This window comes from Theobroma cacao, chromosome 1, assembly GCF_000208745.1.
Source record: "Theobroma cacao cultivar B97-61/B2 chromosome 1, Criollo_cocoa_genome_V2, whole genome shotgun sequence".
NCBI lineage: Eukaryota > Viridiplantae > Streptophyta > Magnoliopsida > Malvales > Malvaceae > Theobroma > Theobroma cacao.
This window is the reverse complement of record NC_030850.1, coordinates 17,014,250-17,028,765: the sequence shown is the minus strand read 5'-3', so window position 1 is coordinate 17,028,765 and position 14,516 is coordinate 17,014,250. Positions and strand designations below refer to the sequence as shown.

At 33.3% G+C, this 14,516-nt stretch overlaps 2 protein-coding genes across 2 annotated transcripts; one reads left to right on the top strand and one right to left on the bottom strand.

Moving 5' to 3' along the window:
- LOC18612799 (uncharacterized vacuolar membrane protein YML018C) lies at nucleotides 4,444–8,596 on the top strand. The gene is made up of 4 exons (XM_018127225.1): nucleotides 4,444–4,629; nucleotides 4,927–5,659; nucleotides 5,756–6,182; nucleotides 7,944–8,596. Exons 2-4 carry the CDS (start codon nucleotides 5,087–5,089, stop codon nucleotides 8,258–8,260), a joined length of 1,317 nt encoding a protein of 438 aa, XP_017982714.1. The 5' UTR covers nucleotides 4,444–4,629; nucleotides 4,927–5,086; the 3' UTR covers nucleotides 8,261–8,596.
- On the bottom strand, nucleotides 8,927–12,581 carry LOC18612798 (desumoylating isopeptidase 1). The gene is made up of 5 exons (XM_007049730.2): nucleotides 12,473–12,581; nucleotides 11,837–11,919; nucleotides 11,568–11,665; nucleotides 10,084–10,400; nucleotides 8,927–9,555 (listed from the first exon to the last, which is right to left on the bottom strand). The coding sequence occupies exons 2-5, from the start codon at nucleotides 11,843–11,845 to the stop codon at nucleotides 9,155–9,157; spliced, it is 825 nt and encodes a 274-aa protein (XP_007049792.2). The 5' UTR covers nucleotides 11,846–11,919; nucleotides 12,473–12,581; the 3' UTR covers nucleotides 8,927–9,154.

Below are 14,516 nucleotides of genomic sequence, written 5' to 3'. Positions count from 1 at the left end.
CTCTGTGGCTTTACTCTCAACTGTCAATCTAGTGTTTTGTTCTCCCCTAATCAAAGTCCTCCGAGACGTTGTTTTTATAGGACTTTGAAGTTAGGCCAAGTTGGGTGAAGAAAGAAGTCAATTTTAGCTGAGATTTTCTTATCAAACCACGTAGATCGCAGCTTTGGCCAATTAATTAACAGAAATCATAATTGCTTTAGGACTGCTAAAGTGTGTCAACTTCAACAAGAGTTTTGACCACCTTCCAAGCCGAACGGGTAAAGTAGTACCATGAAAGTTGTAGATTTTTCTCTTATCTTTTCAATAGTCTAAGAATCACTTCATTTAAAGCACTGTAAAGAGAGTTATAGCTGAAATACTGAAATATGTGTAGTACAAGTCTGCACCTTAAAATTGCTCTTTTTTTTTCACTAAAATTCTTCTTTCATCAAACACTTATAAAAATACAAATAAATTAATAATAACCTATCTTAATCGTATTAACACCAAATTAAGCATAAAATTAACTAAAATTAGATTGACTCACCTAAATTAACTAATTTAAAATAATTAAATAAAACTTACTACAAGAACTAAGCTAAATTACTATCAAAATTAAGTCCAAATAACTCTATAACATAGAGTTATCATCTTTAAAAATAAAAGTAAACTCTCTCTAAGCAATAACCATGGTATGCGAAAAAGTACTCCATCTTGCAAGTATAACACCCCATACTTCAATTATGATCTCTCTACGAATATAGAGTTCAGTGGTGACTCTTACAACCTCAAGGACTCTAGCATTGTTGAGAGTAATCATGCAAGCGGAATTCGTTAAAACTTTTTCTACTTATTCATCCTAACCTTGGATCCATTATGAGTTAAATCCAAATTTAGTGACAGAAAATAGGAATTCACCATGTTCAAATCTAAACTTCAATACTGACACTTCTGAGATGGAACACCTTTTATCTAGAGCACATTCACTATAAATACAGCCCCAATGATAGCCAACAAATGCACATGGATGCCTATCCATTTGTTTTACATGCATTGCTTCTCAAAAGCAATCCTCTCCTCCTTCCTTGATGACACCATTATCCCAATTTTTAGACATATGATGATCTTTACTAATTTTCCCTACTTGCATTTTCTTAAAAAGAGAAGTTGTAGTAGTACCTTTTTTCTTTTCCTAAGTGCAGCCTTACTATGTTCACTATATCGGACTTTTGGCGTAAAACAAGTCTTGGCCATGAGATGGAAAACAAAATTTTCTATAAACACAAACGACAAGCAACCAGATAAGTATTCATGCATTATAATTACTATTTACGTACTATTACACATTTTGTTTATCTTTATCTTTATGCCAAACAAAATAGATAGAAAAAAATATAAATCGTTAACATATACATTAAAAAAAACCCTTCCCTTTTATGAAAAGCTATGTTAGAGCAATAATAAACAAAATAAAAAGAATATTTTCCTTCTTTCTTATGAAAGCTACATTGCAATAGAAAATAAGACAAACAAGAAGAAACTATATAAAAATATATTGTTGTAAAGAGAACTTAATAATTCAAAGAAATTTTAAAAAGAAATCATAGAAGTTGATTGTGAATTTCTGCAAAACTATTTTCTCCTATTTATAGACTTTGAGGAATTATTTTTCTAGTAGGAATTTAACACTTTAAATTTTCTTAACAATTCTTTTTACATCTTCTTGTTTTTCCATATATATATATATACTTCTCTTTATGTCTTCTACAACTCTTATCTTGAACTTTCCCTATATCATACTTTAAAAAAAATGTAAGGTGTTCAAATCTAAAATAAACCCATGTTTTATCTGCCTAACTAAGAAAAACAATCTTTGAACTCAATATCTACTTTGTTAAGAACATGTCAATATTAATGACAAGAAATTACTTCATTAATCTAAAAACATCCTATTATGTTTCTAGCAATCATGTCTCCTACCTTACTTTAGAATTCAAAATTCAAACTAGCATGTTAGTTTAGGGGATAAGTCTTCATTGTGAACTTACACAACCTCACTTGTTATTAATCATAATATTCTAATTATGCATGAAAATTTTATTAAGAGCAAACAATCTTAAAATGCAAAACCAGCCTTTGTAACACCTTATCAATATGCAAGTAATCAATTTAATGCAAGGTTTTCTTTTGTTTTACTACCATGTTGATTTATAAGTCATGCCTATGCAGGTGTCCCATTATCTTTCAAGAGAATTGTTCTTCCACTTGTCTTAGTAACTAAGGCTACTTGATTTTAGACTTCAATAAAAAAATATGAATCCTGCAATGACATAGTAATCTAATAAAAGTTTGCAATTTATCATACTATCATGATACTTGAAAATTCTTTGTCTCCCAATAATAAAATTTTCACACAAGAGGCAAAACTATCTAAGTATTTTCCAAATGTGTAATACCCAAGGACGTTCCCAAGTGCAAAAGGCATAGAACGTTCCTAAGTGCGCAACTCATATGGACGTTCCCAAATGTGTAATGCCTAAGAACGTTCCCAAGTGTATAACATATAAGGACGTTCCCAAGTCCATAACGCTCCAAGTAAACGTTCTTAATTGCAAGCAAATTTTGTAATGACAACAAAAATAATGATCATAAAAAATATGTATAAATTTGCAAGCTATTCTTTATTCTTTGAAGAAGGAAAAATATAAAAACATTGCTTTGCATTACTTATTCTATGCATAAAATTGTTTTTAAGAATTTTTATACATGGGGCAAAATGTAAATGCTAAATTTTGGCTAATTATTGTTTCTTAAAGTATTATGCTATATAGAAACAAATGTGGAACAACTATTTCATACGGGGAAGTGAAAGTAACTCAGAACGAGTGGTAAGATTCATTGAGTTATCTTCAAGTTTGGGATGTTCTAGAGAGTTTGGTTTGGTGGGTCAAATTGAAGATAGTTAAGAAAATTCCTCTTAACCTTTCCTTTAATCACATGAGCTTTACTCTTTCCTCATTTCTTAAGATTATACGTGACGCATTATCAAGTGTCACTACTCCTATATCCAAAACTTACATCTACTACCCAACTACATGCCCATTCTTTTAACATCCAATAAGTTGTTCTTTAACATACTCTTTTCATAAAATGTTCTTCTTATAGTGAACATGCTCTTCCCATAACAAGCACGTCTTCCATGATTGAATGTGTTCTGTTAAAAGTATTCTCTTTTTACCAACTACCACTCCTATTTAGTATAACATGGGAGTTTAGAAAGTTAGGAGTTAATCAAAAAATAATAAGAAACTCAACAGAGATTACTCTCAACAGTCTCTCAAAGCTTTCTCAAATATTCTCTCTAGTTACCTTTTCCATCCACCATGCTTAGCCGCTTTCTCCACCTTTTCTTATTCCTCACATCTTGCCATTAAAGCACTTACATTTAAAGAACTATTCCAGTCTTCTTTTTTGTCGCCTCTAGTGTATTTCGTTTTACTTATTGCAATATGTCCTTTCTCTTTAGCAGATAACCCTTTACAATGATGTATCTTTTCATTTGGGTTCTATCTTTAAGCCTTCAATGCCAAGTGCTCTTCTATTTTGTTTTTGATGGTCATGGTGGCCCTGATGTAGCTGCTTATATCAAGAAAAATGCTACAAGGCTAATTTTTTGAAGATTTTGATTTGCCACATGTATTCGACATTGTTGCTTTTTTCTTGAAAGAGTTAGAGGATTCTTATAGGAAGGCTTTTTGCTGGCAGACCTTGCCTTGGCTACTGAAAGCAGCGTTAACAGTTGTTGTGGAACAACGATGCTTCCTGCTCTAGTGCTAGGAAGGCATCTTCTAGTTGCAAATTCTAGTGATTACCAAGTTGCTCTCTATCGAAAAGGTGTTTCAGTTGAAATGTGTCAAGTTCATAGACCTTTATACTTACCAGAACACAAACGAGTTGAGTAGTTTGGTGGCTACATTGATAATGGGTATCTTAATAGTTATCAAGTCACCTCTTCTCCAACAACTGAGGTTTAGAGGCTGCAATCTCTTCAAGGGGACTAGGAATAGGTTGAAGCACTTGCTAGAAGGCAATTGGATGTACATACATAGGTTAAAGAGCTTGTTAGAAGGCAATTGGATGTACATACAATATAAATTATTTCTCGTTTATTTACTGTCATTCTTAATGAGAGAAATTATTTCAACTTGTTTTTAATTGTTTGTAATGTGTTTTATATATATATATATATTTTTTTTAAATTTAAAAAAAAATTATTCGAATCATGTTCTTTAAATAAAAAAATTATACACTAATTAATAAATTAAATACTTGAGTACGCGTGCTTTATATTATTTATGCTCATTGCGTGCTTATTATCAATTGTAACGTTTCTTTGTGCTCAAATCGTTCGGTAGCGTTGAAATTTTTTAGATTGACCAGGGCAGGCCACACCTCATTCTTTGACATTTGTTTCCAACATATCGGCCACAAAGAGCTAATAAGCTGGGCCATAACCTACAGATTTGGCCCTTTACAGCCTCCTTTTCTCTCCGAAAATTTTCAGAAACAGAACCAAACTAAGAAAAGAAATTCCTTCAGGTAGTGAGTGACGATATAAACATTCAATTTCAAGTCCATTATCGGGGGAAGGTAATTTATTTATTTGCTAAATTTCTATATCTTATGGTTCTCATAGTTCTGCACTAAAAAGTTTTTCAACTTTTTTTTCCTTTTTCTGATTGATTACGATTGGTATAGTTCTAATCTGTGTCTCTAATATTCTCGCATGATACGATAATAACTTACGCTTATTTGACGAACTTGCAAATGGGTTCTCTGTAGAATCTCTATTAATTTGCTTTCCTTAACATGAGACTGACCTTAGGATTCATTCTGTTGCAATTTTTCCACTGTTTGCTTATTTTTCTTTTTTTGTCTTTTTTTTAGGCAAACTTCAAATTTTTTGACGTGAGTAATGACTTTGGTATTTGGATAGTCCATTTAAAAGACATTCTCCTTTGTGGGGATTCTTAAATTTGAAGTTTGGTGTGTAATGTTTTGATCTTTCTGGAAAGATTGAGATTTTGAGAGTTAGTTTGATTCAGTAATGGCTTCAAAAGAAATGACAAGTAAACTTTGGAGATGGGGTTTAGGTTTGCTATACATATTCGCTGTTGCAGCTATCTGGATAGTTGCTAGTTTTGTGGTACAGTCTGTTGTTGATGCAGGTGTTTCACCATTTCTTGTAACATACATTTGCAATTCATTATTCATTGTTTATATTCCCTTAGTTGAAATCGGGCGTTATATAGAAGATACTTATGGAAGTTTAATGTTCTGGAGAAACAAAAAGAACAGTGCTTTACGAGAGTTGGGAGAATCAGAGAAAGCTATCCTTCTTGGAGAGGGTGTTTCAGGTACAAAAGCAGATGGATCGAATCAATTCTCACTTGTGGAAGAGGGAGAAATCAGTCATGGTTCACAGTTGGATTATGGTTCTAATGAGCTTACGAGGACTTTGCCTGGTGAAGGTGAAGTTGATGAAGTGGCTAACATAGACTTGGATGCAAAAGGGCGATGGACACGCACTAGAGTGGCTAAAGTTAGCCTGTTAATATGCCCATTTTGGTTTCTGGCTCAACTGACTTTTAATCTCTCATTGAAGTATACTACTGTTACAGTAAGCATACGTGTTTTTGCAGTGATTGCTTTAGTTCAGGTTTACAAATGTTTCATCATTTTGATCGTATTAGTTATTTTCCTTTGGTGTATGCAGTCTAATACCATCTTAAGCAGTGCCTCCAGCCTTTTCACATTTTTGGTCTCTTTAGCATTTTTGGGTGAGAAGTTCACTTGGGTAAAGCTTGTAAGTGTCCTTCTTTGCATGGCAGGAACTATTATTGTCAGCCTGGGAGACTCAAGTAACTCCAAGAATTTAAGTGTAATTGTTTCAAACCCTGTTCTTGGAGACATTCTGGCTCTTCTCTCGGCTGCTCTATATGCTATATATGTTACACTTATTCGTAAAAAGTTGTCTGATGATGATGAAAAGCATGGTCGTGCCAGCATGGCACAATTCCTGGGATTTCTAGGGCTTTTCAACCTATTCATTTTCCTTCCTTTCGCTCTTATACTCAATGTCAGCAAGCTAGAGCCTTTCAACACACTATCCTGGAAGCAGTTTGGCCTGATTATGGGAAAAGGTTCGTATTCAATTCATATAATTTTTCTTTTGACTTTCAGTTGCTTTCTTGTCTTGAAATGATGAGATAATTGTCTATAGTTACCTAATATGTTAGGCTTTTAAAAAACGAAAGGTTCATGACTTCATGTATCAGCATATATCAGTGACATTCTAGGGTAGTGTTTGTTAACTAGAATGTAATTCACTCTTGTGAATGATGGTATCTTAACAATTTGCTGTGTCATTAGTGACACCCAATTCCTATATAATAGAAATCAGTGGCTGGGAAAGCCATGATGATTCTAATAAGCATTTATTTTGTCATTATCCTTCCTTTTCAGAAAACCATTTTAGGGATTTGGCTCTTCCAAACTGCTCTTAAAAAGGAGAATGCTGTTATTTAGCTTCAGGACTAGCAATTAAGTGGCTTAACTTGGCCATCATGGTTATCATGTAATTTTTAATTCATCATATAAAGTGTTACCATTTCTTCTACATTGCCTGTTGTCCTGATCTATTTAATGTATCATTTGAATTTGATCTTGACAATTTTATGATTTCCATCTTAAGTATATTCTGTTTTGATAAGTGTTTAAAACACACACACACACTCTAAAGAACAATCAGATCTAGGGTAAAAATTATGTGGGAGCTGATGGATCCTGCGGCATTTATTGCATGAAAAGCTGAGCGTAAATGGCAGAACTGTTTGGAAAATGATTGGATATGAAACTCTTTACCCAATCAAATGTATAGCCAGCAGCATGATTGTTTAGAATCTAGCAATCTGCCCATAGTACTCTTCCCTCTAATATGTGGATGATGGCTTCAATAGTTCATGCTATAGTTTTGTGCCTATGAAGTCTTCATTGTTAGTTGCACTATGATGCTAATTGTCGCAAAAATCCTGTAATGCATGAATAATATGGGAGATAGAAAGGAATTTTTTCTAAGTCCATTTTGAAATAAGTTGGATAATCTCTAAACAAAGGAAAGTGACTCTTCCTACACATACTTGGAGTGAATTGTTGCTTCAAGTCTTTAATCATATAAAATAGCAATAATTGGAAAGAGAAGCATAAACGCTGTTGTATGCTATATCCACACTTTGACATAATGTTGTGATCTTTACATAGCATTCATGACTGCACATCATAGGAAACCTGCAGATGTTGCACACAACAGCATTTATGCAATAGAGATAAGTGGCAGTTTGTTGGATTGGAGTCATATCATTTCATTTACTTGATGGGGAAGAAGTTTAACATTAAGTCAACATGATTTCAGCTAGAGTATTCATTCTCGAGACTAATTTTCATTAAATGAAGAAGAAAAAGAAAGTGATACTATTTACGTTTTAATATCATTGTCATGTAGGAGAAAATTCGGTATCACTGATAGTGTTTGGAGCAACTATAAAATGTTGCCACCTCTGCAAGGCTGTCTATTTTAATTTTTTACAGTTAAAAGAAGAGAGTCAATGGCAATTTCCTTCACTAAGGAGAATCATAGAAGAATGTCACCTCTGCAAGGCTGTCTATTTTAATTTTTTACAGTTGAAATAAAAGAGTCAATGGCAATTTCCTTCACTAAGGAGAATCATAGAAGAATGTGATCAACTAGATGATGTCAATCTTTTTGTACAGAGAACACTATGTCATGCAATGCTTTCTCCTAGCAGATGAATCCTATCTTTCCACCACAAGCGCTGGATTTATTGTTTGTCTTTACTTTGACACTACTTGTATGTCTTATTCTTTTATTCCTTCATCATACATAGGTTTGTTGGACAATGTGCTGAGTGATTATTTATGGGCAAAAGCTGTTCTTCTCACCACAACAACGGTAGCAACAGCTGGTCTGACTATTCAAGTGCCATTGGCAGCAGTAGTCGATACGATAATAGGCAATGCTCCGCATGTCATGGATTACCTTGGAGCTGCAGCTGTGATGATTGGTTTTGCAGGCATCAACATCCCTTCTGATGTTTTTGGCAGATCTAAAGAAGCTACCCTTGAACTAGAAAATGAAAATGTGCGTTCAACTAAGGAAGAGCATATCCCATCACTGAACCAAGAAACAGTTGCCATTAACTAACATGTTGTTGCTGCTGTAAAGTTACTACACGTTTCAAGTAAGTTAATTCTTTTGAGAATATATTTTATTTTTAATCAAAGTGGCAAAACTGAAATAAATGTATACAAAAGGATCGGGATTGATAGCATCTCAAGCTTCAGAAGGCCATTGGCTTTGGTGGGCTTTGTTTGATGGTTTTTTCATCTGACTGTGAACTCTGGTAACTACGAGAGGAAGACAGCGTGGAGAATCCATCATGGTGCTAGGAATTGTGTACTTGTTTTGAAGTAGGAAAATAGGGAAAAACACGTTGAAATTGAAGCAGACATTAATACAAGACTCTGAAGATTTGACACCTCCCTTGATCCTACATTTGTTTGCTTATTGCTTAATGACTATTTTATTTCTTGCCAACAATGGACGACTATCATCACACAGTTGGGAAATCATTCCCTCTCAGAATTATTAGTCCATGCACAGTTGTTGTGCAATATATAGTTCTGAAATCAAGATCTAACACGGCTAGTTTGAGGATTCGAATTTTACTCTTCAAACAGAAAAACATACACCAATCAATAATGCACTCAACAAATGATGTATTTTGCTTTGTTTTCTTTCATTATTAGTAGCATTATTTGTGCAACTCTGTTCTAGCTTTTGGATGCAGTAACTAACACATACATGCCCTTCACTTTACTCCAAACATCAATACGGTGTAAATAGTCTTAATAAGCCAATCAGTCCCTGCAGATAATTTTGGGTCTTTGAGACCTTCCAAAGATTTGAATTAGTTAAATTTCGAATCCTTTTAAAATGAAGATAAAAGTCCAATGATAAATGATTTCACTTTGTCAATGGGTGTCCACATCCAAATTCCAGGATTTGTAAAAATCATTTTTCTTGTTTTCCCTGTTTCTAACTCTGTGGCATAGCAACATTCAAGTGTCCATATTTCTGCATCACTTTCCTTGTCGCCAGTGCCGCTGCCTCACTAGCACGCAGCGTTCCAGTAGCCATGATTGTGGCAAATTCACGGCTTATCTCTTCTTGGACCTTGGCTCTAGCATCCCCAAGAGGGTCTGCTGCAGCTCTGTTGGTTGATGATTTCTCCTGTGCCCCTGCTGTTGTCTTTTCTGATGTCTTTACCTCAGCTTTCACCTTATTGTCAACCTCCTTTTCCTGAGCACTACCAGAGGAACTGTTCACCTTAACAGTTGAGGGCTGAGATGGCTGTGCAGATACAGAAGGCCTGAATTGAGGAACTTGAGGAACAGCACCAGCCTTCAAAGTTGTCTCCAAATTCTGTATCATGGGCACTGTATAAACAAACTTGCCATATTAGCACACAACATATTGAACTTCATAGGCATGAAACAGAAAACTTTTATAAACACAGACATATTCCTCTTTTCTAGCAAAAAGTCTAGTAAGTTGAAGAGAGCCCCTAAAACTTCAAATTAACCAGCTGCTCACTGAAGAGGCGCTCTATTTAGAAAAGGACAGAAAAAAATTAAAAAAAAAAAAAGGCTGTTTTTCCCCCTTTCTGCCAAAATGGAAATGGAGCACATTCATCAAGGGGTAAATTTTATTCATCAAGCATACTATTTTAGTGTTATTCATGTAAGATAAGAAGAAAGTTCCTCTTAACAATATCATAAATCATCATATTGGATGGAAAGGACTAGCTAAGCCAATCTCACATTAGAAAAAGTACTAATCAACAATGATCCACCACAATTAAAATGAAAAATGTTAAAAAAGCTGTCCCTGCATCATACATGCCTCTGGACTCATCAAAGATATACAATAAATTGAAGAAAAAATTGACGGCAGATATAACTTACTTAAAAGTGCACCCATTGGACTACTCATAACTTCGTTAGGAAGCTGCAAAATATAGTCTGGAATGTTAGAACCCACTAGAAATTGGGCAACCTCATTGCTGAAGTTGTTGCAATTGTGAGTGAGCAAACTGTAGGTCTCAGCTGTGTAACGGGGACTAATCTCCCGCAAATACATCTCAAAGACATCTTGAGGCACATGAGTGACGCCTAAATCGATCACTCTGATCGGTTTCCCATATGGTGTTGTCCCAAGAGGAGCTTGCTGGATTCCTCCACCAAAATAGTATTCATTACCATAAACCACAACTCCAGTGTGCCTGTCAAGCAAACATAGATGAATAAACTAAGAAATTGAGCATATTAAGCAATGCATCTGTGAATGCCATCTAATACAATGGAAGTGGGGGTAGAACATCTTATGTGACAAAGAGAAGTACAACTTCAGTTAAAGAAAGTTGGGGGGAGGGGGGAATAGACAACCATTGATAAATAAACTTTCAAGCCTGGCTTATGTTAACATAACATAGGTGAGAAAAACCTCAAAAAAAAAAACTAACATTCAATCCATTGATGCAGTTCAACATAAAAACTAACAAGCCCAATATATTCCAGTATTGAATGAAAGATGCAACAGATTACAATTCAAAATCAGACGTAGCTTACAAGTGCCTGACTCAAAAAGATAAAAACAACTGGGAAAGTACAAAACTATCTACCAACTCCAAACAATAATGAAAGAAAATTTCTTCCAAAATTTGACAAATAGTACAAGAAATATCTTTCTTCCTCTTTTAGCAACTAGCTATTGATTTAAGTTGTTCACTAGTTGACACTTTACAATATATGCTTCTTAACTGTACCTGCTGATGGATGTTCTAACTGTTTATTCACTAAATCCTTTAAATTGTATGTTTCTTCCTGTATTAGCAATCAGTTTATTGATTTAAGTTGTTCATTTGTTTACACTTAGCAGTATATGCTTCTTAACTGGACCTGCTGATGGATGTTCTATCTGTTTATTCACTAAATCCTTTAATTTGTATGTTTCTTCCTGTATTAGCAATTAGTTTATTGATTTAAGTTGTTCACTAGCTCACACTTTACAATATATGCTTCTTAACTGTACCTGCCAATGGATGTTCAATTTGTTTATCCACTAAATCCTTTAATTTGAAGAGTTATTCACTCATTTAACTATATTGAAGTGGGGGATACGTTTTGCAGTGTACACTTCATTATAATAAAACAAAACTTCAGTGAACAAAGACAACATAATTTCCTATGTTTCCTTCATTGTACATGCATAACAAGTTTTATGAGGCCTGAATACACAATTTCTTTCAGAAGTGGACTACAATGTAACCATTTATGAGCTAAAATATCAGATGCATGACAAGAAACATGCTTAAGAAAATGTTAGGCTTCGAAGAAAATCTCTCACATCTAGATACTACCATCTTTACCCCCTCAAACTAAATGCTTACCATATTCCCTCAATAACCTTCCCTAAGAAGGTCATTGAAAGCTGCCGGGCTAGTCCTTGGCTCAAGTCATACACATACAAGGTGACCTTGTGACCCTCCTGTCACCAATCCAAAGTAATTATTAGTTCATAGTATTTCATAAAACCTTTATCATAAAATAAAGTCCTTGTAAAGCACTCTATAGAAACAAATGCAGATAGGCAAAGCGAATATAACAGAGCAAAGGGAACAATTAAACGGAGTTGAAATATACGAGGAGGATTCCATACCTCAGCCATCCCTGCAGTTCAATATAAAAGAGCTCTTGCTAGAAAGTATTATTCCAACCTCCAATAGAACTGACAAAGACAACCTGTCCAAACAGAAATCGAAACAGACCAATAAGACCAATGTACACATAATTTTTCCTATTAAAACAATATATTCTGTCAAACAAAAGGCAAATATTTCACGTTTTTCTCAAGGCTTTCCATACATGTCATAACTTGATGCATTTGTAACCAGATTTCAGCACATTCGTTCGTGTTAGACAATGGTGAATATCCAATATTTATTTTCCACAAAAAAAAACTCAAATTTTTAGACCTGAAAATAGCTAACTATCCAGATAATCATACATATCAAATCAAAATCCCTAGCTTTTCACCCAAGATAATTCATTGACTCAACAATTGTCAATTCCTCATGACGTCCCTCATTGCAAATCACGAAATTAGAAAACGAAATTAACATTTATTGCTCCACTGCCAAACACGCACATCTACAGCGCAACAAAATCGCATCAAACAAAACCAAAAGTACATTCAAAATTCTTCAAATTTCAACCAAAAACACAATCAATAAAGGGAATTGAGATTTCAAATCTTTTGGGTAATGGAACTGTACGGAGAGGCAGAGAAACGTACCTGAGAGGAAAGCGCGAATGTTCTGATCCCTTGGGTTTTTTTTTTTTTTTTCCGTTGCGTGACACCGATAACGGGTCGTAGATAAAGCGAAAGATCTGTTTTTATAGTTGCTCGGTTTGGGGGGCCCCGGATTGTCTACGACGACTTTGGAGTTTGGATTCCCGGTCTTCTATGACCTTCTAGAACTTACCATCCACTCCTTTTGTGCCACGTGTTTGTTTCCAACGTTCGAGACGGTGACGGTCATACGTGGCAAAAACAAACGCGGCTCTGACGTGGGGTGTCAACTCTGTGTACAGCGCGCGAACAAGCGATCTTGCGTTTGCTTTCCGAGTTGCTTTTCTTTTGTCCTTTAGAAAAAAAAATATATTTGTTTTTTCTTTTTTTAATGCTAAAATATTTGTATTTAGGACGCATAAAATGCAATCAATATGTTTCCAGTTTTAGAAATTTCAATTTTTCTACAAATTTAGTGAAATTCGGAAAAGCGTTAAAACCAAAGGAAATTTCACATAAAGTTCAATAAATTTGATCTTATTGCAATGTACTAAGTTTAATTTCAATCATTGATCAAAAGTAACTTGTAAATTGAAACAGCTGTCTCAAAATTAAATAAAGTTTTTATTTTATTTTAAAAATATAATAAAAAAGATTAAAATTTAAAAACAGTCAACTTAATGTGTTATTACCATCTAACTAATTGAGTAAATCGTGAAGTACTTAACCGATAAATAATGTTTTAATCACAACTCTTTATTTTCTTATTTTTTAATATTTAGTGCATTTTATTAAAATATACTCAAACTTTTACTTACATCATTCATCCATATACATATATGTATTAAAATAATAATTACTGTGAAAGCATAAATTGCATGTTCATTCGTAATGAAATAAATGTCCTTTACATTTTTTTCTTATCTTCTCTAATGATATAATTATCATTATCATTATTATTATTATTATTAAATAAATAGCGTTAACAAAAAATACCATTACTTTGAATCCAACTAAGGTTAGGCGAGGTACAGAGGGGAAGAAAGGGGGCTAGTAGGGGCCGTCCCTCTAAAAATTTAAAAAATTTTAAAACATATTTTTACTTTTTAAAAATTTTATAATTTTACTTCTACAATAATTTAATAACATGTTACAATTGAGTACCATTGTCGAGTCGATTTATTTCTGGTTGCTATTGATTCACTTTTAAAGGAATTGAATTTCAAAATTTAATAAGAATGTAGTGAAATTGTTCACTTTTGGTATGATTTTGAACCTTCAAAATGATTTCGAATCGTTTGATGTTAAATATTATCTTGATGACTTTACTGAGTATTATAAAATACATTTAAGCTATCAATTAGATTTATTCAAATTGAACATACTTTATAATTAAGCTTGAAAAAAATGTATTTACGCTCTCTCAACCATGTTAAGTGTTGAAAAAAATTAAAATATCAAAAGTTTATTGTTTTACTGATAAATTGATCTAATTTGTCTTGACTCTTTTAATTTTTACAACATTAAAATATATATTTTTTATTATTAAAGTCATAATAAAATGTCTGATATTTTTTAAAAAATTTATTAATTATTCTCATTAAAAAAATTATTCAAAATTTTAACATTAATTTAATAATAAATACCTTTAACTATATAAAATATCGTCGTACTCAATTAAAAATATTCATATTTGGCATGTAATAATTGTTAAAAAAATATTTTTATTTTTATATTTAACATGTAATTAAAATTATTTATATGATTTTTACATAAATTTTTTTAAATTATTTTTTTATAAAATATTAAAATTTTAATATAATTATTCTATACCCATTATCTTCGTCTAAACACGAAACGCTGACTCCATTATCGATGAGACAGACATGAAATGACTGTGTTAGAATATAGAAAGGAAAACAAATAGTTGTAACTCGTGGCAATCGTGTGGCCTCCATCTTGTAACTTGAGATCCCGACACCTCTTGAGCGTTACGTGAATTCATGCTTCATTCCCATGACACAAAAACCCCGCAAAACAGCCCAAA